This window comes from Piliocolobus tephrosceles, chromosome 14 (genome assembly GCF_002776525.5).
Source record: "Piliocolobus tephrosceles isolate RC106 chromosome 14, ASM277652v3, whole genome shotgun sequence".
NCBI classification, from domain to species: domain Eukaryota; kingdom Metazoa; phylum Chordata; class Mammalia; order Primates; family Cercopithecidae; genus Piliocolobus; species Piliocolobus tephrosceles.
The window spans coordinates 66,734,026-66,761,631 of NC_045447.1; the positions used below are offsets into that span (position 1 = coordinate 66,734,026).

Sequence of the window (27,606 nt, forward strand, 5' to 3'; positions counted from 1 at the left end):
TCCTCAAAAAACGAACAGTTTACCGTATGATCCAGCAATCCTACTCTGGGTATATATCCAAAAGAAAGGAAATCAGTATAGCAAAGAAATATCTGCACCCCTATGTTTATTGCCATTCTGTTCACTATGGCTAAGATATGGAAGCAACCAAAGTGCCCATCAACAGGAGAATGGATGAAGAAAGTGTGGTATATATACACAATGGGATATCATTCAGCCACAAAAAGAATGAAATTTTGTCTTTTGTAACAACAGGGATGAAACTGGAGGACATTGTGTTAAGTGAAATAAACCAAGCACAGAAAGACACATACTGCATGATCTCACTTATAAGTGGGGTCTTAAAATGTTGGTTTCTGGACATAGAGAGTAGAATGACCAGAGGCTTGGAAGAGTTTGGGGAGTAGTGGGATGAAGAGGTATTGGTTACTGGGTACAAAAATACAGTTAAATAGAAGGAATAAGTTCTAGTGTTCAACAGTACAGTAGGGTGGCAATAATTAATAAGTTATTGTATATATCAAAATAAGAAGATTTGGAATGTTCCCAACACACACACAAAAAAAATGTTTGAGGGAATGGATATCCTAATTATCCTTATTTGATCATTACACATTGTATGCCTGTATCAAAATTATCATATATGCCCTATAAATATATATGATTATGTATCATGAAAATATTTTAAAAAGAGAATATACAATAGCTTGTTAATTATAGTCACCCAATAATGTTAGAATTACTCAGCATAGTGGCTTATTGGTGTAATCCCAGCTACTCAGGAGTGTTACTGAGACCAGGAGTTTGAGACCAGCCTGAGCAACATAGCAAGATCCCTCATCTAATTTAAAAACAAACAAATAAACAAAAACACTGAAACATATTTCTTCTATCTAACTGTACTTTTATATCTGTTAACCTCTGGACTGAATTTAATTTTGAGAAAATAACACTTATTTGGGGAGGCGAGTCTTCAAACCAAAAAAGAAATTATAGTTTATTGTTTAGTCTTTTAAGGAGGAAACAGAATCATCTTATTAGCTTAAAGCATAACAGATCTACAAAATATGCCTGAAATGAAAGCTCCTGGATATTCCCACTAAAAGAGGAGGCAACTAATAAGAAATCTGAATTTTTTAACACCTTTAAATTTGAAATTTAAAAGCTAAAAAGGATATTGAAATTTAATTTAGAGAATAGTGTCTAATAGAGATTTTAAAAAGACAAATCTTATGAGTAGGAACTGTCATGAAATATGGAAATCTTTGACTATGACTTTAAATTTCTCAACCAGTTTCTTGTTAATTTAGGTAAGCATTTTAAATTCAGTATTGTTTATATAATTTGTTTAGTGTTTTTCTTTCCTTTTAAAAATTTCTCTTTTTGTAGATTATTGAGATATCAATTATAGGCTTTTAATGTATAGCCTTAGTTTTTTATTATTTCTTTATATTTTCTCATTGTACATGGAGTTATATATATTGATTGTTGATTTCATTTATTTGATTTTGTGAAGTAATAACTTAGTCCTTTTTTCCCCTGATGAACTAAATGAAAATAAAACAGACAACATTGAAGATGACGTCACTTTTTACTGTAGCATTAGCAGAGGACTTCAAAGTGAATTCTGGAACTACTCAGAGTCCTTATTATTTTAAATAAAAATTAGATAATACACGGACACTTTAATAGAAATATAGTTAAGATTTAAAATAAATCTGTTAAAAGTGAGTAGTGTCAAACATACAAATGATAGCGTTCTTAATTGAAGTATTAAAATAATTATGGAGATGAGAATAGCCCATATATTGGGCGAAGAACCTGACTTGATACAATGGGATCTGATCACAGAATCCTTGGTACAGGATGTTAAGATATGGAGATTTTTGTAGTTTGCTACTAACTTAATTGCCTTGACTATTTCAGGTTATCCATTACTGTCAGCTGAGATAGAAGAAACAGAAGAAGCACGAAAACAAGAAGCTGTCCTGCTGACAAAGTGGCAAAGGATTATGGGAATTAACTATGAAATAGTGGTAGGTTAGCTACCTTCTGTAATTTTCTAACTTGTAACTGTATTTGAGCAGGCAGTTTGAGGGAATAATAGAGGCAATCATTAGAGTTCCAGAGAAGAACCAAATGTACAGGACTTTTTTAGACAGCCTAATGTGGTGATTCAGGTAATAAAAAAAAATTAGGTTGGAGAAAGGTATATAGTAACAAAGGAATGAAATAAATGGGGTGGAAGTTTTGAAACTTGTATTTTATCAGTATTTTAATATTTCCAGTAATAGTATGAATAATATAGGCACAAGGAAGGGTTTTTCTGATTTTTAAACCTATGATTTATAGAAAGAATGAAAACAGAATGAGTTTATTTAAAAATAAAACAAAATGTATCATGACTTACGAACAAAATTGTAGAAGGACTCTTTTCTACTCTTTCTTTTCCCCTCCTATGTATTTACCTTCCTGAAGAGGTTAATTCTACATACTTTTTTTCATACCTCTTATGCTGTGGTGAATGTTTTATGTTTATTAATAGCCTGTATATCTAGCGTAGCCATTGTGATCTACCATTCCAAAAGGAGGTCTAACAAAATTCATATAAATGATCAATCTTAAGATACATAGCAAATTTCACGGATTTCAAAAGAAAGAATAAAATACTATGTTAGGTAGAATTTTTCATATTTCTTGTAAATTTGTATGCCTCTGGACTAGAAGGGAAAAGATACAACAGATGACATATATTAATGACTAGCATTTATAGAGTACTTTGTGCCAAGCAGCAGTGTTCTTAGTGTTTCATTTAATCCTCATGACCATAATCATCTGTGGTTTTTTTCTCATTTTTTGAGACAAGGTCTCGCTCTGTCACCTAGGCTGGAGTGCAGTGGTCCAGTCATGGCTCACTGCAGCCTTGACCACCAGGGATCAAACTTCTCCTGCCTCAGCCTTCCAAGTAGCTTGGACTACAGGCATGCAGCACCACATCCAACTGATTTTTGTATTTTTTTGTAGAGACTGGGTTTCGCCATGTTGCCCAGGCTGATCTTGAACTTCTGGACTCCAGCAGTCTGCCTGCCTCAGCCTCCCAAATTGCTGGGATTATAGGCATGCACCACTACACCTTGCTATAATCTTTTTTTTTTAAACATTCAAAATGATTAACAGTCAAATATGAATTGAATAAGTATAGCTGTTACTACCATTTTTGAGTTGACTTAAGGAAAAATATGTTAAGGTCCATCTTAACAGTGGTTAATTTAACATGAAACTTCAGAAATTATTTTCATGGAGGGGTAGGGTTAATGTGGCAGGTGTGCATAACTGAGACTGCAATTCTTCGGGTGGTAATTGAATAATGAAGGAGACCCTTTGACTAGCCATTTTGTCATAGGCATCAGAGCTCAGACTGAACTTTTTCTTTTGTTTTAAATTTTACTTTAAGTTCTAGGATACATGTGCAGAACGTGCAGGTTTGTTACATAGGTATACACGTGCCATGGTGGTTTGCTCCACCTGTCAACCCATCATCTAGGTTTTGAGACCTGCATGCATTGGTATTTATCCTAATGCTCTCCCTCCCCTTGCCACCACCCCGCTACAGGCCCTGGTGTGTAATGTCCCCCTCCCTATGTCTGTTTGTTCTCATTGTTCAACTCCTACTTATGAGTGAGAACATCTGGTGTTCTCACTCATAAGTTCCTGTGTTAGTTTGCTGAGAGTGATGGCTTCTAGCTTTATCCATGTCCCTGCAAAGGACATGAACTAATTCTTTTTTTATGGCTGTATAGTATTCCATGGTGTATATGTGCTACATTTTCTTTATCCAAAGGCTGAAATTTTAACTACCCTCTGTGCTCATGCTTTCTTGGTGGCATTCCTAGTAATCTGTCAAGGGCAAAAGTGTACAATAAATGAAAAAGGACTAAGTTATTTATGGGCTGTGATCAGATAAAGGTAATAAGACATAGGTCTGACTTCAAATTGTTTGCTATGTAGTGATACAGCATAAATGAAATCATAAGGGAAGTAGTGTAACAGTACTGACTAATGGACATTATTGGATGGGACATTCTCAGAGGAAGTGATGTCTAAATTGGGTTTTCAGGAGTGAGAAGGATTTCATCCAGTATTAGATTTCAAAGTCAGATGATACCGCCTCTGAAGCTGACTTCTGCACGTTATCATTAAAATTTGAAAAAAGCTCTTTTTAATGAAACTTTTTTTTAGTCCTTTTGTCCCTCAGTTTCCTTAACTATAAAATGAAAGGGATAAAGTAGATCATCTTTGGCATACTTTCTGATTTTAGTATTATATTTATTGGATTCTGTGTGAAAACGAGCAGCTTTCTAACATTCTTCATTATTTAATTTAACAGTAGGAAATTGGAAGTTCATTCTTTTGTTTTAAGCTTTGATCATTTTTAAAGACCATTGTCTCTGGATACAGCATGAAACCAGGAATGTGGTTCTAGGTTCTTTGTTTAGATTCAAACCCTTTTCTAGCTGTGCAGCTCTGGTCATGGTAACTTTTCTGAACCTCGTTTTTCTACTTGGGAAACAAGGAGAGAAATTGTACCTATTTATGAGAAGCAAATGAGACCTATGTAATGGGTGCTTGCAGCTCACTGCTTCTGTTCAGTTTGTTAGTTCATGAAATCAAAAGATACCAGTACTCTTTCAAAGGAAAAGCCCCAAAGCTTTGCAGTTTTACGATATGGTTTTTGAAGCTTTGTGAGAAAGATGACCACTTTTGGGTAAACATAAAACATAAAATGTGTGCATGAGTAGAAATAGAAAGAAAGAATACAAAAATTGTGGTGGTTTCTTTTTTTTCTTTTCAGGTGGCCCACGTGAGCAAGTTTAGTGAGAACAGTGGATTGGGGATAAGCCTGGAAGCAACAGTGGGACATCATTTTATCCGATCCGTTCTGCCAGAGGGCCCTGTTGGACACAGCGGGAAGCTTTTCAGTGGAGACGAGCTATTGGAAGTAAGGAGCTATGCTGTTCCTTCTCCTCCTTAAACGAGACATGGAAAAGGTTGCAGGAGGCTTAATGTGGTGAATAAATTCTCATTTTAAATTTCGCCTCCAAAGGGGACTTGAGAAAAATCTACAAATGAAAACAACCCAAAGCAGAAATTTTGTATCTGTGTGTACATTTAGCTTTAGACCTAATTCCATGCCATTTTTTATTTAGGTTCAGAAAACTATAAAAACAGTCTTTGAAAATCTTTTTAACATTTATTTAATTTTTAGAATAAATAATACATTCATTCACATGTTTAAAATCACAGAGAATACAAAGATAAAGAATGGAAAAAGAGTCTCCTTCCTGTCCCCATTCATCCAGTTCTCATCACCCTTCATTAGGTAACTACTAATATATTTGCTTCTTTGTAATCTGCCAGTATTTTTAATTCATAAATAAGAAAGTTTGAATATATTACTTTCCCTCACTTTTCAGAACACACTAGCATACAATATATGTCATTGTCCAATTTTTTTTTTTACTTTATAATTACATAAAATGTCAAAGTTTTATAATATTCTTCTCCTTGTCCCTTTCATTCTTTGGAAATATTTTTATTGTCTTTTTTTTCCAGACCACTACGCTGGCAGATCAAACATGGATGAAAGCTAGTGGTTTTCTTTGAGTGCTTTAGAAGCTCCAATTCCAACAATACTCTAAACTTGCACATAAATTTAGATGGTATTTCCACAGGTCTCACTATAGTTCTGAGCACAGTAAACTATGGTAATGACTATAGTAAAATTTATATTTAATAAAAAAAGTGTTCAAAAGAATGTTCATATTATGAAGTGTTGTTTCTTGGACAATATGTCTTTTTTCACAGGTAAATGGCATAACTTTACTTGGGGAAAATCACCAAGATGTGGTGAATATCTTAAAAGAATTGCCTATAGAAGTGACAATGGTGTGCTGTCGTCGAACTGTGCCACCCACCACCCAATCAGAATTGGATAGCCTGGACTTATGTGATATTGAGCTAACAGAAAAGGTATCAGATCTGCATACATGAGGCTAACCTACATATATAATGGAAAGGCTAAATGACTTAAAAAATTTTAAGCATTTTTTAATTAGGTATTTGATTTACTTACATAGCCTATGGCTTGGAGGATAGAATTTAAAGTCAGACAAATCTGGGTTTGAATCAGACTTGACGCTAGCTGTGGGAAATTGGGTAAATCACTTCATTTTTCTGAACCTCAGTTTTCTCCTTGGTAAAATGTCAGTCATGATGCCTGTCTCAAAAAGCTGCCCTGAAGGTTAAATAAGATTATGTAATCATGTTAGATATTAATGCACACTACATACTTGTTTAGTTTACTTGCAGTATTTCTATGAAGTAGATGCTCATATTCATCTCCATTTGCAGAAGAGAAAACTGAAATATATAAATAGTATGTACATAGTACGTATGTTTTAAAAAATATTTTTGAATTACCTCTCCAACTCTGCCTGGCACACGGTTACCACTTAGTGAATGGCTAAAATATGGATGGACACAGCATTTCTGTGTGGATAGGTCTTACTTGTTTACATACTGTCCTTTTAAAATACCATAAATTTGAGTCCATAATGCTACATGTCAGATAATTCTCTGTGACATTCAGGAAGTCACATTCCTGTTTGTTTATTATTTTTCATTCATTGATATCATAATGTCAAGAAATGGAGCTAATCAGCTTTTCTAGGATACACAATAATACCTAAAGTTAGGATTTGGACTTTGCATGATTTGTGGTCTAGTCAAATCTCATTTAAGGTATATTGAGAGATGATGTTAGGATTTGATTTATATTATATTGAATGAATCAGTACAATGGAATAATTTTGAAAATTTTGAAGAATAAAATGCATAGTTTAATATTCATATGGGTGATTAGAATAGGGTAGAACAAGAAACATAATGCCAAATTTTGTAGCACTCAAAGTCTAGCACCCTGTATATATCCATCCATATTTTTATGTGTATAATGGGGTTATTACAATAAAGCAGATAGGTGTCATTTGCATTTGTGGTCCTAGGCTGTGCAATAATTAATTAGAAGCAAAGATACTGTACAAACTAGAATTTCATCCTCATAAACACATCTTTCTGTAAGTTATGTTCATATAGTTGAACAAAGTTGAATTAACCTATATTCTTTAATTTATTTTTACTGAAAGAAGCTAACATTTTGAATCCCTATTTCTGTCAGATGCTTTATAAATGTTACTTCATTTAGTCCTCAGAAAATTCTATGAGATGGGTAACTCTGGGGCCCAGGTTATGAACATTGCTCAATGTAACTCAGATTTTAAATATTCAAGCTGCTTCAAGCTGGGGCAAATCTGGTTTCAAATTTTATGTTTTGCCACTGTGTATGTTAATTTGTTAATGAAATAACCATATGCACAAGTCACAGTATTTTAGAACTCTTATTTGCATAGATTATAGAACTTTCATATATATCGATTTTCTCTTTTTTAATTATCTTAAGAATTCCTTTTATTGAATATCAAAATGGGTTTACATTTTTTTCTGACTGTAGAGATGATTGAAACACTGAAGAAAAAAGTGACAGTCACCCATAGTCATACTGTCGAGATGTAACATTGCATATTTTCGTAAACCATTGAATCATATATTTTTAATGTTTGTTAAAACTTAGGTATTTCTTCCTTTTTAACAGCTTTCAGTAATTACTACCTTAGTTACTAAAGGTTTCATGAAAAGCTGTTGCTACTCTTGTTTGAGGATGTTTTGTTCTGGACAGGCGCTGGTAATATCCCTTTTCTTGTAGTGTTGGTATGTGTGTCAGCAAATGTAATGCCTTTGAAATAAGAGCTGTCTGATGTTATCCAGCCTCATGTAGATCTAGGTGAGTTCATCGGGTCATCTGAGACAGAGGATCCAGTCCTGGCGATGACTGATGTGGGTCAGAGTACAGAGGAGGTTCAAGCACCTTTGGCCATGTGGGAGGCTGGCATTCAGCACATAGAGCTGGAGAAAGGGAGCAGAGGACTTGGTTTTAGCATTTTAGATTATCAGGTAAGTATATACTGCTTTTAACAATTTTTTTTAAAGATGCTGTATACTAAAGGCATATTGTTGCTATCAAAGAAAAAGCAGATGATGATAGTTTACAGCCATCAAAGACAATTTCTTTTTTCCAGTCAGTCTTTCACAATAGTGATTTATGTGATTCATTGATTATCATAAAGGATTTCTTTTAATATTGAGTTCATTGAGCTATTTTTATTTCACCTCTCGAGAATTGGAAGATACATTTTAGGAATATCATAGTGGGTTTTTTTTTGTTATTTGGGGAGTGTTTATATTATTTTTACTTCCATGCACTTATTTGATGACTCATATTTTAATGGTAAGTCATAAAGAAGTAGGTATTTCTTTTGTCTATAACATGAATGCTAATGTATAATCTGATATTCCAATTAATATTTCTGCTGTTCCAATCATTTGACTAAATTTATGAATATACTTAAGTTGATCAAGTTGGCCTTGTGTCCCTGGGTGCATTGCATTCTTGGCTAAGCAAAGAGATGGTTAGCCTGTCTGATGTAGTGCAGCTGTTGCTCCTTACACTGGATCAGAAAGCCACCGTAGATGACTCCAGGAAGTTGTGTTCATAGGGCCTGACTCTAGAGCCTTGTTAAAACATTAAGGTTGCTGTGTGTCTGAAAATACTTCAGTACCACATACTTTATGACCTCTCTCTCTCTCTGTTCTTTCATTTCAAAACGATGTGTCCTACCTTCAGTGCACTTATATTCTAGTAGTGAGTTGATGTTCCATATAGTAACACCCTGTTTAGCAAGTGCTTTTGTTAATAATTAGTATACCCAACATCTGGCCTCCAATAATAATTACAAAATTTGATAACTTATCAAAGTTAAAATTATAATTTTAAAGTTGTCTGTACAATTTAAGAGGTCTACTCAGGAACATTAGGAAATGAGGGTGCCATTGTTTAAGGTGACTTCTTCCTAAACTCTCTAAAATGGAGATAATCTTTGTCTAAATAATTAATTAGAAATTTTGTATGAATTTTTTTTGGCATGAAAATTTTTAAACACACTTGAAACAATTACTCATTCCTTACAATTTAGAGTGGACGACCTGTAGAAGAATTTTCTTTGTAAAATGAGCTGACTCCTCTTTCCGTATTGCCTTCTGTCAGGATCCAATTGATCCAGCAAGCACTGTGATTATAATTCGTTCTTTGGTGCCTGGCGGCATTGCTGAAAAGGATGGACGACTTCTTCCTGGTGACCGACTCATGTTTGTAAATGATGTTAACTTGGAAAATAGCAGTCTTGAGGAAGCTGTAGAAGCACTGAAGGGAGCACCGTCAGGAACTGTGAGAATAGGAGTTGCTAAGCCTTTACCCGTAAGAATTCAGATTTTATTGCTTCCTTTTATAAGCAAAATGGTTCATAGGTCTACTTTTAGCTTTAGGTGTTCTGATGACTGAATCATGACTTTTAGTGCTTCTCATCAATGTGATTACTAGCTCCATGGGTATAAAGATTTAATTTTGAGTAATATTTAAAAAAAGAAAGAAAATAGCCAGGAAGTTTATAAATAAACTTCTAACTTACTGGTCTTTGGTTCACTTTTGACATTGACTGATTGACTGATTGATTAATGGAGTCTTGCTCTGTTGCCCAGGGTGGAGTGCAGTGGCGAAATCTCGGTTCACAGCCATCTTCACCTCCTAGGTTCAAGCGACTCTCCTGCCGCAGTCTCCTGAGTTGCTGGGACACAACCATACCTGGCTAATTTTTGTATTTTTAGTGGAGACAGAGTTTCACCAAGTTGGCCGGGCTGGTCTCAAACTCCTGACCTCCAGTGATCCCCGCCCCCGCCACTCAGCCTCCCGAAGTGCTAGGAATACAGGCGTGAGCCACCGTGCCCAGCCTTGATATTTTATATTTGATAATAAGGTCATGATGAATGCAAAATCAAATATGTTAAAATGAATATGGCTTACAATATCTATACCAATGTAGTGGGGTATTAGAAAAATTAATAGCATTAACAACAAAATCTTTAATCACAGTGGAATAAAGTAGAATCTCTGTCAGAGTGACTTCAAGTTGCTAAATTCAGTTGACTTCAACACATTTGCTGTCTAATTACTGCAGAGCAGGAAATTAAACTTTCCAAAATGGGTTCATCAGTTTGTGGCTCTCCTGGCAGGGAATAGCTCCCAAATCATAAATTACTGTAATAATAGAAACAACTTTATGAATCTGTGCTACATAAAGCAGTATATTGTATTAGATGCACTTATTGTATTACAGTTAAATATTAGAGATGTTCTCAATATTTGTGAGTTGTTTTCCAGTACGTGAATATAGTTTGAAGTGAAAAAGCAGATACACGTTTTCTTAAGAAAATGCAAACACATAAATATAGTTTCATAAGTAGCAATATGGGTTTGTTAATTTTTGTGAAAGAATTTGTTAAAACAGTCAGCTTTGTTAATGTATTTTAAGTGTCAGTTAAAGTTTTATGCACCACTTTTTAGTTCACAAATGATTTCAGTAGCCTTTATGAAAAAAGAAAGAGAAGGAGGGCAAGATGATTGAAGAATATGGTAATCCAATCTGAAATCGAACCAGGCTTGTAAAAATCATGACAAAAGAGCACTATGGACGGGAATGTAAGAATAAAGATAGGCTGTCAGGGACTCTACCTATTTATTGAGATTGGATTATAAATTTGGTTCTGGTCTTTCTGTTGGACAGAGAGAAATGGCAAACATGACTCAATATACCTTTTATTTTTACTGTCCTTAAGGTGAAACCATACCAGTTATTCAGAAGCAGTCTTTTTTTTTTTCTGTATAATTCCAAAATAAATTTCTTTTATGATGGTATTTGATATTTTAAGTTCAGTGTGCACTGCAAAATATGATAGAGGCTTAATATATGTTAAGCTCACATACGTGGGCAGAGAAGAAAAACAGTTTTTTCCCCTATAATGCTTCTTCTGTATGTTTTACTATACCAGGTGATGTAGGCAGGCTGATTATCTAAATATTTTAGCCCATTTCATCTGAGAGTGGAATAAATGTGGTAGCTTTTCTGTCATTGTGACCAAGTTTGGAATATAATCTCTCTAAACTGCAAGTTAAGCAGACTGTAGACATGTAGAGATTTGGTTTTTGTTTTGTTTTGTTTCATAATCCATGCTAAATTGAGTTCACTAACATTCCTTTTCAAGTAAATTGAATTCTTTAAAATAATATTCTTGTAGGGGGATGACTGAAGTTGATATTTCTTTTTAATATTTGTTTTTCTGCAACTTCTTTTATTTCTTAATACCTAAAAGTGGCTTCATTTCTATATTAGGAAGTCATTGTTTGGTCAGAATATTTTGCAGATAAAAAGAACCAGAAGATTATTAGAATATTAAAATTCATTCATTTAAAAAAATAATCTTACAAGAAGAATGAAAGTTAGTAGAAAGGGATTCTCATCCAACAGGTGATTTTTATATTAGAGTAAATAATCCTCATTGTGTCTTATCAAATGAATGTTAAATATGAATATCAGATTTCATACTTACATTCTATATTGAAGTCATATCATTTGAAAACTCTCCAATTTCTTTCTCTTCCCCCCCTCACTTTTCCTACCTTTACCCTTCTTTTCCATTTTCTTTCTTCTTTGCTGTTCTCTCTCTTTTCCTTGAATGCCATTTTCCCTGCAGCTTTCACCAGAAGAAGGTTATGTTTCTGCTAAGGAGGATTCCTTTCTCTACCCACCACACTCCTGTGAGGAAGAAGGGCTCCCTGACAAACCCCTCTTCAGGGCTGACTTGGCTCTGGTTAGTGGCTATGACTTAACAAACTTTCTTTCAGAAACCTGATGTGTCTTACTTTGCCTTTCAAAATATTCTGAAGAAATCCACTATATTCTTTGTTCGTTATTATATTTTGGAAAGATAAACATGTTTTCTCCAACTTAGTTCTCACAGTTGAAAATGGGAAGAAAAACCACAGTAAATATGAAAAACGTTTGTGAGGAAAATTTAATTAACATTGCATTGTAGCAGTATGTACAATCAGTCTTTGTGCCATACCTTAAGTTGGTGGAGCTTTTGTTTGCTCCAATTTCACGCTTCGATATCTCTAGGCATTCTTTAACTGTGTTCAATATTCAGTCACAAAGCACTGTTTTGGCTCTATTTAATGAGGTAATAGGTATCTTTTTTCCTTTAGATATTTATAGTCTGAAAATCATATGAATTAGTTCAGTTATTAAGAACACCACAGTTTTAAGGAAAGGTAAACCTCATGTTTTCTATAAATACATATATGTAAATATACTGATTTACCAGAAAAATTGTAAATTAAAATTTCATTTCTGTTTGATGTTTAAAATAGTATCCATTGGAATAAAAGTATTTGGAGCCACTCTGACCTTAAGAAACTTTTTTTTCTGGTGGAGGGTATAATGTTATATCAATAACTGAAGGATAAAGCTAAATACCAGGCGTGAATAAACATATGACATTTACTCAATAGAAATACAACAAATTGTACATCCTCTTCACATTACCCCTACTGTTAGAGCTAGGTTCCTTACTCAACGTTTTTTTTTTTTTTTTTTTGTGGGACAGACATTGTGCACTGTTGCTAAAAAGGAATATACTTGTTTTTTAAATACTTGTTTTAGTTTCATTAGACTGGAGAGAGTTTTAAAACCTGTTAAATTCTTCATTATGTGTTTATAACTGCACACATCTTGCTTTAAAACAGAGTGAATTATTTCTTTGACTATATATACATTTTGCTGATTCTAATTTTGGAGGAGACAATTCCTTTTGTTAATATTTTTAAATTGCAAGCTCTTGAAATAGCTATTTGAAAAGTTTTGGTATATGTTATAATAAATGCAACAATTTCACACTGGAATACTTAACATACCAGGTAACGTATGGCCCTGCTCTCCGTGGATACTATGTTAGCACTTCAAAACTAGAGAGCTTAGTATATACAACAAATTACGTAAGGTACTGTGGTGTTAAATAATACCCAGCCATAGCAAATACTTTTTGAAATGTCGCAGGATACGAATACTATATATGATTGTTTCTAAAGTACCGATGAAATAATATTCTCTGGAGTTTACATGGCTTCCTTGAACCTCCTTAAATGGATACCAATCAAAAGGCAGATTAGTTCCACTTTTATGTGAGCTTGGCATCTTATAATGGTAATATGCATCCTGGGTCTTCTCCCTAGCCAGCTAAGTAATCTTGGACTGGTCACTCAACTTCTTTGACTCTTAGTGTTTTATCTCTACAGTAAATAAATGAATTGATTGTTAATGTCTCTCCTAAGATCCTAAGATATCAGCAGTATACATACAAATTATATTGAGGTATTCTCTCATTAATGTTACTTAAATATGTATTGTAATCTATGACACAAGGCTTAGTTAATACTATCTGTCTATCTAGATGGAGGGTCAACCTCCACATAGTGACTCATTAGTGAATTTGAACATGTATTTAAAATACATTATTAGGCCTACGAAATATATTTGAAGAGAAAATCATTTCAAAAAGGCCCACAGGTGTTTTTAATAGTTTTTTTGTAAGAATGTGACCTGATATAATGTTACAATTCTTCTAACTTCTCCTGGCTAAACAATACGTTGAAATTACAAAAAAAAAAAAAAAAGAACATATGGAATTTTGCCAAGATAGACAGAAAATGCTGGTAATATCAGAGAAAGGTAGTATATATGTCAGTTCTGCTTATTCTGAGGTATGACTTTGAATTGCAAAAAGAACTTCAAGCTCATCTTGATTTAAATATTAATCTTGACTCTGTGACGGAAGACAGCAATAGGATTATTAGAGAATATGTAGTGAAATTCTCTATCTCACTTTATGAGTTTTCTAACAAGTTTATAACTTAAAGCTTCACCATAACCAGATCATAATTAGGCCCCTTGTTTGTTAGTATAATTTTAGCATGAAATCACAGATTTTCTTTTTGGTTTCTGCAACTTGAATGGTTTTAAAATCTAGTTCAAGATAATTTAAACAAAATACATAGTTTTAGTGTGGCTTACAAATATATAATTGCTTAGCTGCCTCGTTGAGTAAGTTTATTTTAGTTGACTAGGAAAAATTATGACATAATTTTATTATAAAATTATAAGAGTTGGGCGTGGGAACTGGAAGAAAGTAAATATTTTGCTTAACTATGGAACTGTTTAAACTTAGACTTGATCCAGGCCCTTTGTTAATTGTTGCCTTTAGCCCTTTTATTGATGAAATAAACTAACTTTGTATGCCAGCACTTTCTACTGTAGGTGGGCTATTTATCCTTGTTCTGCTGCATTAGCAGTCTCTGATGAGGGTGAAGAGGGCGTATAGAAAATATAATAGATAAAAGAATGATACCAGTTTGCCATTTAGTCTCAAGTGGAGTTTGTCATATATGTAATAGAACAGAATTCCCAACTAATATTATTGTTTTATTTCTAGGTGGACACAAATGATGCTGACTTAGTAGATGAATCCACATTCGAGTCTCAATACTCTCCTGATAATGACAGCATCTACTCTACCCAAACCTCTATTTTATCTCTTCATGGCAGTTCTTGTGGTGATGGCCTGAACTATGGTTCTTCCCTTCCATCGTCTCCTCCTAAGGTACAAAGGAAATACCCATTTTTCTTTTATAGGAAAGTCTTGTGTATGATTTTCCAGAGGTCAGTCCTTATGGGGAGTTGTGGGAATAACATATTGGAGACATTATGTTTCTCCAGTTATGGACTCATTATTGGATTAAAGTACAATTTCATTTAGCTAATGTTGGTTGGGTAGCTTTCAGATTACTAGAAACTATTTAAATGTAGTGTCTGAGAATGATAGACACAGAGGCTCAAAGCTTTGATTAGGGTTTGCATATCAGAAAGAAAAATTTAACATCCTATATTTCTCAAGTTGTGTTTTTAGCAGTGTCTACTTTGGAAAAATTACAAGAATAACTTTATTTTCTTAATGGTTTTAAAACTGACTTCTATGCAGAGTTGAATAGTAAAATATTTCTTGCATTAATTTAACATTTACTAGCTAAGTTAAACTTAATGCTATCATATGTTTTTATACAAAATGATGCCAAAGAATACTGTACATAAAAAAAATCACAGTGAATGGTAAAGTATGTTTATGTCACTGGATATGAATGGAGAATTTAGTCACTATTTGACATATCTGTGCCGTTCATATTTTAGAAATAGATTATTGGCATAAATGCTCCAACTGTATTAATTTTATTGGTGACATACTCCATGATGTTCAATAAGTAATACTTTAAAATGTTTCCAATATTTTGGGTATGAAATGGTATCTTGCCATTTTAATGTGGATTTCCTGATTACTAATGATAATGAATATTTTTTCATAATATTGGCCATTTGTTTTTCACTTTTAATCAAAGATCTCTTCATATCTTATGGCCATTTTGTATTGGGTTGCTCATTTTTCTTTTGATTTTTTGCAGTTTTTTTTGGAAATTGATATGCAAAGCAATTCAACATATATTTTTTATGAATATCTGTGTACATATGTGTAGTAAAATCTAAAAATGTGTTGGCAGGATACTTCTCAACTTCAAAAAAGAAGTTATCCTTGGAGAAAAAAGGAAGTATGGGAATTTAGATATATGTCTAATACATTATAGCATATTATGAAGAAAGAGAGATTGATGAAAATATGGCAGAATGTTTATATATGTTAAATCATGGCAAAGAGTTCATATATGAATATATTTTCTTTATTTTTCTATGTCGGAAATATACCATAAACATACATTTAAAATTAAGTTGAAAAGACTGGACAGTGTTTTTTAATATATGAAATATGTATTTTCTGCATACATTGAATTCAGTGGGAAGGGTGTTTATGAATAAGTTGGAAGGTAGAATTTCCATAGGTCTAGCACTGTTTTCCTCTTTTCCTGATTAACAGGTTTTTTGGCCAGAACATTTTCAAAGCATTTTCTTTTATGTTCAAGGTGCACATGTTATCCTTGCAAATAATGCTGGGCAATCTCCTTGAATTGGTTTGCAAGGTATAATCTTGAGTGGAGCAGATGCTCCTCTCTCACCACACCTGAGACTGTCTGTCTGGCTGTGTCCCGTCTGGAATGTGTTCTGGAATGTGTTCAGTCTTTACTGGCCTCAGGGCTGGAAGCTGAGTTCATCTCCTGATGGAATCTCCTAATCCACAGCATAGCACACGTCTTCTTGCCAGTGGACAGATTGCATTGTTTAACTTAGTAATTGTTACTTAAAGGGATTACACAATCTGCATACTGAGAAGCATATATTTTACAGGGCAAATGCTGGCTGTATGCAGCACAACATATTGGCTTACTGAAGTCTGTTTGCCTCCTTTTTTATTTATTTATTTTTTTAATTTTTTTTTCCCCAAGCAGTTTACTCTTTTGTTGAAGCAAATTTTGGCAAGCTGGTTTATCAACTGAAATACTTAAACTACAAAACAACAAAGAAGACATTAATGAGGGTGTTTTAAAACACATTGTGAAACTCCTGTGTGCTCTTAGTTTTCTTAGAATGTGGGACTGTTCCTGCATCATGGTAAAATCTCTGCAACATTTTATATTTTTGGTGACAACTTTCTAATACCTAGACTTTTACTAAAAATTTTTATGTAAATAAAATAAGTATATAATGTGTCCTTCCTGTTTCTTTGCAATAAATTTATATTAAAAAGACCCAATAGTGATTTGTTATGGAATTTACAATTGACTATTTTTCTTAAAAGTGAGCTTACTTAAAGCCTTTTTAATAAAGTAATACCATACAGTATATGATTTTTAAGAAAAACAAAGATGCCTCTATCCTGATTTGAAAGGATAAAATAGAGTGTGAGGATCTCAGCGATTCCTTAGATTTTTGACTTTGCTAAATATGTGATAATCTTGGAACCTTAAATGGCAACTGGAAATGAACAAGTAATTTTACCTGTCTCTTCCCCTTGATGAATGGTCTTTTGGCCTTCGTCACGTATACTACCAGAAGTGATCAGTGCTAATAACCTACAGCACAAACTCTTCATAGAGGGAGGCCTCGCTCTTCAGGGCAGCCTAAACACTAAAGGGCTGCAGCCATACGTTGGGGCTCTTCCTCACAAAATTACCTAATTGGGGGGTCCATTTTGCTTTACTTTTTTTTAAAGAGTATGTGTTTGTTTAATTTGATTAGTTACCATGTAAAGATTTATGGGAAATAGCCATTACTCAAGAACCTGAAAAATATACCTGCCTCTATGGCATTTGGCTTAATAGAGGCAGGTCATTGAAGTATGGATTTTAAAAGCAACGTGGCTCTAGCCATGTTTTTCCTTTCTTATTATTTTAAGTTTTATTTCTTTGGTTAATCATTTTACTCCTTTTCCCTTGTTACCAAAGATATGACAAAATGCAGAAATAATTGTTTTATAAATTTGCAAATTTTTGTTTAAAATCTTAACATGGTTTTTAGAACATACTTGTTTTTTTTTTTTTTTTCCGATTTTGCTTTAAAAATACAACGGATAAAGATTTAACATCTATTGAAGTTTCCCCTTGTACTCCTTATTCACACCTCTATGCCCTACCCTCCTGTGTACACCCATACTCTCACTCTGTCCAGTGACAATATTATTACCAACATGGTGTCCATCCTTCATTCTTGAACGTCAGTTCTGCTAGGAAATACTTTTTATTCTAAGGCAGATTGAACTTGATGTTTATCAAGATAGGAACCCTTTTGCACTTTGTACGTCAGCTCGACTACCAGATTTAATGATTTTTTTTTAGTGGTCTGAACATTCTTACAAATTCTTAGTGTCATTGTCTGGCATAAAATATTATTGCCTTCACATCCATGTTTAGAATGTTGATACTATTTCTTAATTGTTCTTTTTGCAGATGGGGTTAGAATAAAAAACTAAATCACTCTAATCAAAATGATGAGAGTGACTGTGAGAGTCTTAGTGACAAAATTGCAGACTCTCAAAGGTTTAAAGGATGTTGCCTTTTTCCTTAGTAGGATCAGTGTCAAAACAATAAAGGAAGTGTACTTTATCTCAGAAAGAGTTGGAGAAGTACAGTTGGAGCAGCTGTGGTTGCAATATATTTTTTAAAAGTATAATAAGAATTCTCTGGTAGACTGCTTATTGAAGAAAAGCAGGTTATGGCTATTGAATGGTCGTGTATTTAGTTAGTTTTTGTAAATATATTATCTGGGTAAATAATATGCGCAAGTCTAACTTTAATTTATGCATTGCACTTAAGAAATAGAACTTTAAAACAGTACATTTGACATTTTAATTTAACCTTTTTCTAATTTTGTAATGAGGACAAGAATATATCAAGCGAAGTCACATATTAATATAGACTTTTGAAATACTTCACTTTAGATATCAAGTTGCACTGGGAAATTGTGGTTATTTTTGTACCTCTTATGAGGGAAGAACTGTTTTTCTTTTAGATCCATAAGACTTTTAAAAATAAAACTGAGTTGGTTGTTGAGCAACCAGAAACGTTTCTGAAGTGGATGTATGTTGTCTACTGTGTTGATTAGCTCTTTCTTTTCTACTTGTCTGTGTTAACTCCTTCATGAATTATGCATGGGACTGTTATACCATTTACAGTACACCCCAGCTAACAAGGGCGACTTGACCTCTTTTTCTAATGAAAAGCAATTTTGGTTGCTATCTTTGAGGCATGGGGGAGATGATTTACTAATTATTATAATTAATTTAGTGATATAGAAGCTAACCAATTCTGTAGTAAGTACATTATTGTTTTTCCTAAGAATAAAATTATCAAAGTTGGGTGAGGGAGCCAATAGGTTATTTGTTTAGATCCTGGGAGTGTGGAGGATAATACCTTCCTATCATTTGTTTCTGAGGATACTACAGATGTTGATTGCTTATATAATATTTCCACTTGCCTCAATTCTTTGTACTAGGAATATATGATAATTCTAGAGAGATAGTAAGTTGCATTCAAGAAGGGGAGTGTAATAAATTGTGTTGGAGCAATTAATTACCCATTTAAAAAAAAATGACAGGCCCATATCTCACACCATACCCTGAAATAAATCTAGATGGTTAAAATGTAAAACAAAGCATTTATAAAAGAAGAAAAATACTAGAAAGCATTTCATTTACTTTGTGTGAAAGGACTTATTAAGTAATATATAAAACCCAGAAGCATAAAAAAATGACAAATTTGGTTGCAGAGATAATTTAACTTCTACATGACAAAATATTACCTATACAAACTAAAAGACAAGTGACAGACTGGAAGAATATTTGCAGTGTATATCACAAAGACTTTATACTCAGACTATTCCAATGACAAGAAAAATGTCTGTTCTTCACCATACATACCTGTAAATGCCTATTAAGATAGTTTTCTCTTGGAAGCTCCTGTGAATCCAGATCAATTAATAACATAGTTTTTATGCTCTTGATCTCTTCATAAATAGGAACTTCAAAGTGATTAGAACTGAATTGCATTTTAAGTGAAATTTGAAATTATGAGGTATTTGCTTCTGTATATAATTTAAACTGTGAGAAAAATTGGATAAAGAATATGAAGAGATTGTTAACAGAAGAAATACAAATGACTTATCTTTGATAATTGTCAGGAACACACATAATAAAACTAATGAACATATTTCTTACAAATCAGATTGCCAAACTAATCTAGGGCTGGCAAGATTCATTAGCAGGTATTCCCATATTTTCCTTTTGTGAGAGAAAACCGGAATACAAGTTAGCAGTACATATCAACTTTTTTTTTTTTTTTGAGATGTAGCTCTGTCACCCAGGCTGGAGTGCAGTGGTGCAATCTGGGCTCACTGCAAACTCCACCTCCTGGATTTACGCCATTCTCCTGCCTCAGCCTCCTGAGCAGCTGGTAGTACAGACACCAGCCACCACACCTGGCTAATTTTTTTGTATTTTTAGTGGCTCACGCCTGTAATCCCAATGCTCTGGGAGGCTGAGGCAGGCAGATCACAAGTGAGGAGATAGAGACCATCACGGTGGAACCCTGTCTCTACTAAAAACACATACCAACATTTTAAGTGTGCATATCATTTGACCAGCCATTGCAATTCTAGTGATTCATAGTGAATATATCTTCACACATATGGACAAAGATGTAGAGTATAAATAACAGCAGTAGCTAAAAATTATTGCACATTTTCTGTTAATTCAGGCCTGTTTTTAGTACTTTGTAGAGATTAATACTGTCTGTCCTCCCAGCAGTCCTGTATTAGTTTCTATTGATTTCCCCAATTAGTAGATGAGAGAGTCAAGGCATAGTGTTTAAGTAACTTGTCAAAGCTCTAGCATTTAATTAGTGTTGAGCCAGGAATTGAACTAAGGCATCCTGGCTTCAGAGTCTACACACCACTGTCTTTCATACTTAGGAATAACTTACAGCCATAAGAAGATTGAAGTTGACTTGTTTTTAAATTGGCATGGAAATTTCTCACATCAAGATGAAAAGATACTGCAAAAAAAAAAATGCTATTTATTGTATGGCTGTGTTTAGTTTTAAAAAATATACATGTATATCTGCTTGTATGTGTGAGTGTGTGCATGTGTACTTATATGTATATATTATGCAAATACATTAAAAATTTGATGGATAAACACCTAACTGATGCCAGCCATTTTTATTGGGGAAGAGAATGAAAGTAGAAGCCATAGCAAAGACTCTTCGTATTGTATTCTATATGCATACAAAATATATGTCTGTATCTTGAATCCTTTATGCAATAGTATGTTCATATGCTACTTTTATACATCAAAATTATCAGTGAAAGAATTGAAGGGAAAACTGATATGTTTATTCAACAGCAGTTTATGAAGTGACTGCTTTCCCAGAGCACGTAAGTGAAACAATATATCTGTTGTAAATAGATACACACATTTATATAGAACTATAAAATTTTAGAGTTTCAGAGGATTGTAGAAATTATCTAATGTAAAGCCAAGAGAGGTTCTGTGATATACAAATTGTTAATAACAGAGCCTGGATTTAGAGCCTACATTTTATGACAATCCATTTTACTATTCCTTCTGTTATATCTTGCAGGAAATTTATGTAAATTTTTCCTATGATAATTTGAATTGTAAGGCTGTCTATTCTTCTCCATAAATACTTATAAATGCCAATCAAAATAATTTTCTCTGGGAGGCTCTTGTGAGTCCAAATCAGTTAATGTCATACTTTTTATGTTCTTGATCTCATAATAAATAGGAACTTCAGACTGATGGGAAACAAACTACACTTTAAGTGAGATTTGGGAGTATGCTACTTGCTCTTCTATGTAACTTAAACTCTGAATAATTTTATTTGTAAATATAACATAGTATTATATCTAAATGATCTTATGTTTAGTATCTTGTACAAGTATAACTCAGTAGAACATGAGACGTATGACTTGCAGGAAATGTATTTAAAAGCATTTATGAAAATAAAGATATGCAGAAAACCTGGTAAGGGAAGAATTGTGTTTGTTAATGCTTTCTGAGTAATAAATAATTGTTATGGTTTGCATTTTTCTAAATAGTTGTTCATTAAGAAGCGATGTAATTCCGGTCACATTTTTCTTTTTTTGTTGTTTTTTTTTGTTTTTTAACTACCAGGATGTTATTGAAAATTCTCGTGATCCACTACTTGATCTGCATATGTCTTTGGAGGACCTATATACCCAGAATCTCCTGCAAAGACAGGATGAGAATACACCTTTGGTAGACATAAGTATGGGGTCTGCTTCTGGCTTTACTATAAATGACTACACACCTGCAAATGCTGTTGAACAGCAATATGAATGTGAAAACACAATAGTGTGGACTGAATCTCATTTACCAAGTGAAGTTATATCAAGTGCAGAACTTCCTTCTGTGCTACCCAATTCAGCTGGAAAGGTAATATTTTAAAGATATGGTTTGTGTTTTATGATGAAGTAGGGAATATTGTAGGGTTATTCTGGCCATTCTCTTCATTTGAAATGAGTGCTTCTTGGCACTAAGATTTTCAGAAAGCAACCTATGAACTTGTTTTGGTTGCAGGTTCTTGCAGAATAAAGCACAATCAATTAGAGAACGTGCGTGATGTTGAAATCACACTCCAAAGTCTAGTTTCCCTTTCCATGTGACTTGTGACTTGTTTTTTCTTTCTTACAGGGCTCTGAGTACCTGGTTGAACAGAGCTCCCTGGCCTCTAATGCTGAGTGTGTCATGCTTCAAAATGTATCTAAAGAATCTTTTGAAAGGACTATTAATATAGCAAAAGGCAATTCTAGCCTAGGTAAGTTTCTCATTTTCCTCATATACCTGTTTCTCAACCCCCTTGACAAGGGGAATACTGAACATGGTAAATTTCAATATTTTTTGCTGTAGATAAGAGAACAGATGGTAGAAATTTTCCTGTAGTTTTTATGGTTTTTCTTTCTATGTCCTCATTATTTTTTCTGAAATGGTTTACAGGTTTGTTTACTTCGTATGAGCAGAAATCCCTCATTCTCTTAATTATTTCAGAGTATTCACAAGCCTCATTTACATTCAGTAAAAGATATATGAATTGTTTATGTATGAAACAGCAAATCAGAAAAGGAATTCTTAGAAAATGAAAACTCAGCAATTTGGAATTCTAAATTCTTTGGAAAAGTAAATTATTAGTTTCTTTGAATGAACCAGTGATGTATAAGTCAGCTTGCATTTAATTTCTTTCACTCGCTGAAAGAAAGACTAAAAAGACAACCAGGTGTGCCACCACCAATATGTAAATGTGAGTTATTCAGTAGGACTTCCCAGGTGGCAGGATTTTTGTGTCCTATTTTAACCACAAAACCCTCTGAATTGGGCAAAGAAGACTTTCTGTAGAAATATCCTAATTACAATAGCTAAAACTGTGTTGAGGCAGAGCATATTTGTTCTCTCATTGAGTTATACAGTCATGTGACTCAGCCCTGTCTTTTTTGATAAATAGGGTGGTAGATGAGTTGCTTTGAGTGTCCAAATGCAGCCCAAGACTCTGGTTAATTCAGTATCAGAGATCCATTTCCTTCTATGAAGTAAGCAGCCACTACCTATTACATTGACATCTTATGGCAGGGTCTTGTTTCCTTGTGTTGAGATTTGGCAGAGGAATCCAGCAGTGCTTACTTGGTGAGTGGGATTTCAGCCTTGGTTGCCAAGATTTTGTTCCATTTGATGGTGGCTGGGTACTACCAACAGCAGCTAAACAAAGAATTGTAGCAGATAATATTTATGTTGTTGTAATATTTCTTATATACATTATGTTTAATAGGATGATACAAAGCTTGAACTGCAGAACTTTCCATAACTCATTAATTATGAGACAGATATCTAAGCCATGCTAGAATTATTTTATCGGCTAATTTAGTATTTCTGATTCCATATTACTCAAAGTATTAGTTCTGTAGGATGTTAATAGGAGTTATAAATGACTTCCAAGTTTAAAAGTTTGGGATGAGATAAATTTAAGAAGACAGATTTCTTTTTACATCTCAATATCTTTTATACTCCAGTGTGCATTGTGAATCACTAAGAGATTATCAGATGTAGCATTTTTCACATTTAATTGGCCATAGAACCCATTTTTCTTGAATAATTGATAAGGCAGAGATTTTACAAAGCCTATTTGAGAACAATTATTCTAGTGTATTTACTCAATTAGCAAACATTTATTTTAATACTCTATCCACAATGCATAGACACCGTAATATTATTACTGTTCTTAACACAGGTTTAAGAGAGTAAGCTAATTGACATTTAAAATCCTAAAGGCATTAAAATATTGTACGTGCTATGATAGATACTTACAGAGAACATTGAAGGCTTTAAAGAGGGAATAACTAATCCCTGCTCTCCAAGTGTGGAGAACTTTAGAATGGTTTCAGAAAAGAGGAGATGTATGATTTAGGTCTGAAAAGAAAAGATTTTTACTACGTAGTTGAGGAATTTGAAAAGGTTGAAAGCTGCTGAGAAGTAAGGCAGAGAGATGTTAAATATTACTGAAACTGGTTCGGTATGGGTGAAGTGTGGTATGATGACCAGCAAAGTCAGAGTTGGAACTAAAGGAATGATAAGTGGGAGACAGCTGCTGGATGGGTTTGTGTGCAGGACACAGAACTTCTGCTGAGCCGTGTACTGCCTTATGCTTCATGTAGGCAGCGGGAGCTAAGGGTATGAAAGTGACATGATCAGATTTGTGTTTTAAGAAGAGCATTGAGGCCGAGTGCGGTGGCTCAAGCCTGTAATCCCGGCACTTTGGGAAGCCGAGACAGGCGGATCACGAGGTCAGGAGATCGAGACCATCCTGGCTAACCCGGTGAAACCCCGTCTCTACTAAAAAATACAAAAAACTAGCCAGGTGAGGTGGCGGGTGCCTGTAGTCCCAGCTACTCGGGAGGCTGAGGCAGGAGAATGGCGTAAACCTGGGAGGCGGAGCTTGCAGTGAGCTGAGATCCGGCTACTGCACTCCAGCCTGGGCAACAGAGCGAGACTCCGTCTCAAAAAAAAAAAAAAAAAAAAAGAGCATTGAGCTTAGGTTAGTGAAGCAGTTAGGAGGCTCTTGTAAGAGCCATGGTTTGGGTACATCAGATTTTGCAATCTGACTATTTGGATTGCTTACCAATTTTATTTTTTTTGAGAGAGAGTTTCACTTTGTTGCCCAGGCTGAAGTGCAGTGGCATGATCTTGGCTAACTGCGACTTCCGTCTCCTGAGTTCAAGCAATTCTTGTCTCTCTCAACCTCCTGAGTAGCTGGGATTACAGGCCTCTGCTACCACGCCCAGCTGATATTTTATATTTTAGTAGAGATGGGGTTTCACCATGTTGCCCAGGCTGGTCTTGAACTCCTGAGCTCAGGCAGCCCACCCATCCCAGCTTCCCAAAGTGCTAGGATTACAGGCGTGAGCCACCCCACCCAGCCTGCTTACCAGTTTTTAATTAATTGTGAGAATGTTGAATTTTGTCAAAGCATTTCTTCATCTGTTGGGGAATTATATGGATTTTCTTATTTATTCTGCTAATATGTCAAGATATATTGCTTTTTTAAATTATGGTAAAATATACATAGCATAAAACTGACCATTTTCATCATTTTTAAGAGTGCATTTCTGTGGCATTAAGTGCATTCACGTCATTGTGCAGCCATCATCACCATCCATCTCCAGAACGTTTTTGGGTTCCCCAATTGAAACTCTGTATCCATTAAACAGTTGTTCCCCATTGCTCTCTCTACCAGTCCCCTGTCAACTACCATTCATTTTTCTATGAATTTGATGAAATGCTTCATGTAGGTGGAATCATACAGTATTTGTCCATATGTGATTGGGTATAATGTCTTCTAGGTTCATCCATGTTGTAACATGTGTCAGAATTTCCTTTTTAAGGCTGAATAATATTCCATTGTATGTATACACTATACTTTGTTTATTCATTCATCTATTGATGGGTGCTTGAGTTGCTTCCATCTTAGTTTTTAAGTTTTGATATAAAAATATACTAGGTTAATTAAGTTATTGGAAGAAAACAGTGAAAGAACTGTCTTTCCTTTCTATCACATCTAGAAATCCATTTAAACCTCCCTCAACAGCCTGACTTTAAAATTAAAGTGTAAAAGAGCCCTGTCATTTGTTTAGTGAAAGTAAAACAATTGGCTGGGCATGGTGGTTCACGCCTGTAATCCCAGCACTTTGGGAGGTTAAGGCAAGTGGATCACCTGAGGTCAGGAGTTCGAGACCAGCCTGCCCAACATGGCAAAACCCCGTCTCTACAGAAAATATAAAAAATTAGCTGGGCGTGATGGCGGGCACCTGTAATCCCAGCTACTCGGGAGGCTGAGGCAGGAGAATCACTTGAACCCGGGAGGCAGAGGTTGCAGTCAGGTGAGATCATGCCACTACACTCCAGCCTAGGTGATAAGAGTGAAACTTTGTCTCAAAAAAAAAAAAAAAGGTAAGACATTTAAATGTGAAATCACAGCACCATTAGTTTACCATTCACACTGCAATATAAAAGTGTAAATCACAATTAATTTAACTTTTCTGCTTCATTTCCATTATTAATATGCCCAATATGTTTATAGGGCTTTCTCCCTGGCTTTTTGATTTCCTGGGACCCAGTGAGGTTCCTCTGGCATTTTGGAGTTAAAATTTACTGCATGTCAAGGCAAGAACATTACTCTGTTATCTCATTTGACAGGAGATGCTCAATTTTCAGATTTCTATAGCACTTCGAATAAGTAAATGTAAAGGAATTTTGAATAATCTGTGTAAATATTAAAATAAAGCATTCAATTAAGCTTTAGTGTAGGAAGGTGTTGGCTGTATAACTTGAAGTAACAAAAAGTGTGATAAATAGTATTTTAGGAAGTCTAAATAGAGGCTGAGTTTGTGCTGGTGGAAAACTATATTATGAAGGGGTCTATCAGTGAGCTCATTTTCTTAGATTCATAGTCTCCCCTTAATCAGCTATAAGCAGTTGTTTGCAGTTTTAGCTTTGTGGATAATTTGTTTCTTTGTCTTGTGATAACCAGAAGAAGTTTTAATAAATGGCAGGTTTCTGTAAATCTGTCATAATCCATTGTTTTGATTTCATGAATCATTCGGGTTTTTGAATTTTGTTAAAATTAGAATGAAAATGTTGTATACAGAAATACAGATACATCAATAAATGTACACATGCATATAGTGACCTTTAAAAAATTCTAATCTTGATGCTTTTTCATAAGTCTGTGGTCCCTTGGTTAATGATGTGGTGTTTGGACTTGAAGGTAAAAAACAAGGTTCTTCAGGGGAAAAGAAAGGAAGTCTTATCTTCCCTTCACTGATTAGATATAGAAACATAGACAGATTCAGGAATTTCTCTGAAATTACTCAACCTTTAAAGAGGTAGAGTCAGAACTCAAACCTGTCTGTCTCTGATTTTCACATATACCATACAATACATTCAATACTTGAGTTACCCAAGGGCACATTATGATTGTTGTAATAATAAGCTTCATTTTGAAGCTGAATTAATATTTACATTTAGTCTTTAGGGAGCAATGTAACCTTGGTTTGGGAGAGAGATGCATTTTAAACATATTTTATAGGTTTGTTTTGTTTTTAGTTTTGTGACTAAATTTTGTTGTACACTTTGTGTCAGGTATTTTGAAAGTTACTATACATATGTGTTCTCACTTAATTCTTTAAACAACCATAAGAGCAAATGTCATCCCTTTTTAGAGATAAGTAAACTGAGGCTCTGTGTGAGGTTAAGTCAGTTGCCCAAGCTTGTGCTGATTGGAAGTGGTGGAATAATTCAGATTCATAACCGGTTCTCTATTTCCAAAGCACGCGATTTGGGATTTGGGATATTCTTTCATACTTCTTCCACGAATAAAATGGAAAGATCTTACAAGTTACAAGCAAAATCTAGTTATTGGAGATTACCTCCAAGTTATTGAACCTTGAAAACTGTCATTTGGTG

At 34.2% G+C, this 27,606-nt stretch overlaps 1 protein-coding gene across 14 annotated transcripts in view; it reads left to right on the forward strand.

Moving 5' to 3' along the window:
• Window positions 1-27,606, forward strand: part of MPDZ (multiple PDZ domain crumbs cell polarity complex component) — a 175,581-nt gene that overhangs the window by 80,929 nt on the left and 67,046 nt on the right. For all 14 annotated transcript variants that reach the window (XM_023213134.2, XM_023213136.2, XM_031934056.1 and 11 more), the window contains 9 exons: window positions 1,927-2,036; window positions 4,853-4,999; window positions 5,866-6,030; window positions 7,885-8,070; window positions 9,221-9,430; window positions 11,761-11,877; window positions 14,554-14,721; window positions 21,751-22,032; window positions 22,291-22,414. In XM_023213134.2, the coding sequence (XP_023068902.1) occupies window positions 1,927-2,036; window positions 4,853-4,999; window positions 5,866-6,030; window positions 7,885-8,070; window positions 9,221-9,430; window positions 11,761-11,877; window positions 14,554-14,721; window positions 21,751-22,032; window positions 22,291-22,414 (1,509 nt within the window). The remainder of the gene's footprint in view (window positions 1-1,926; window positions 2,037-4,852; window positions 5,000-5,865; window positions 6,031-7,884; window positions 8,071-9,220; window positions 9,431-11,760; window positions 11,878-14,553; window positions 14,722-21,750; window positions 22,033-22,290; window positions 22,415-27,606) is intronic.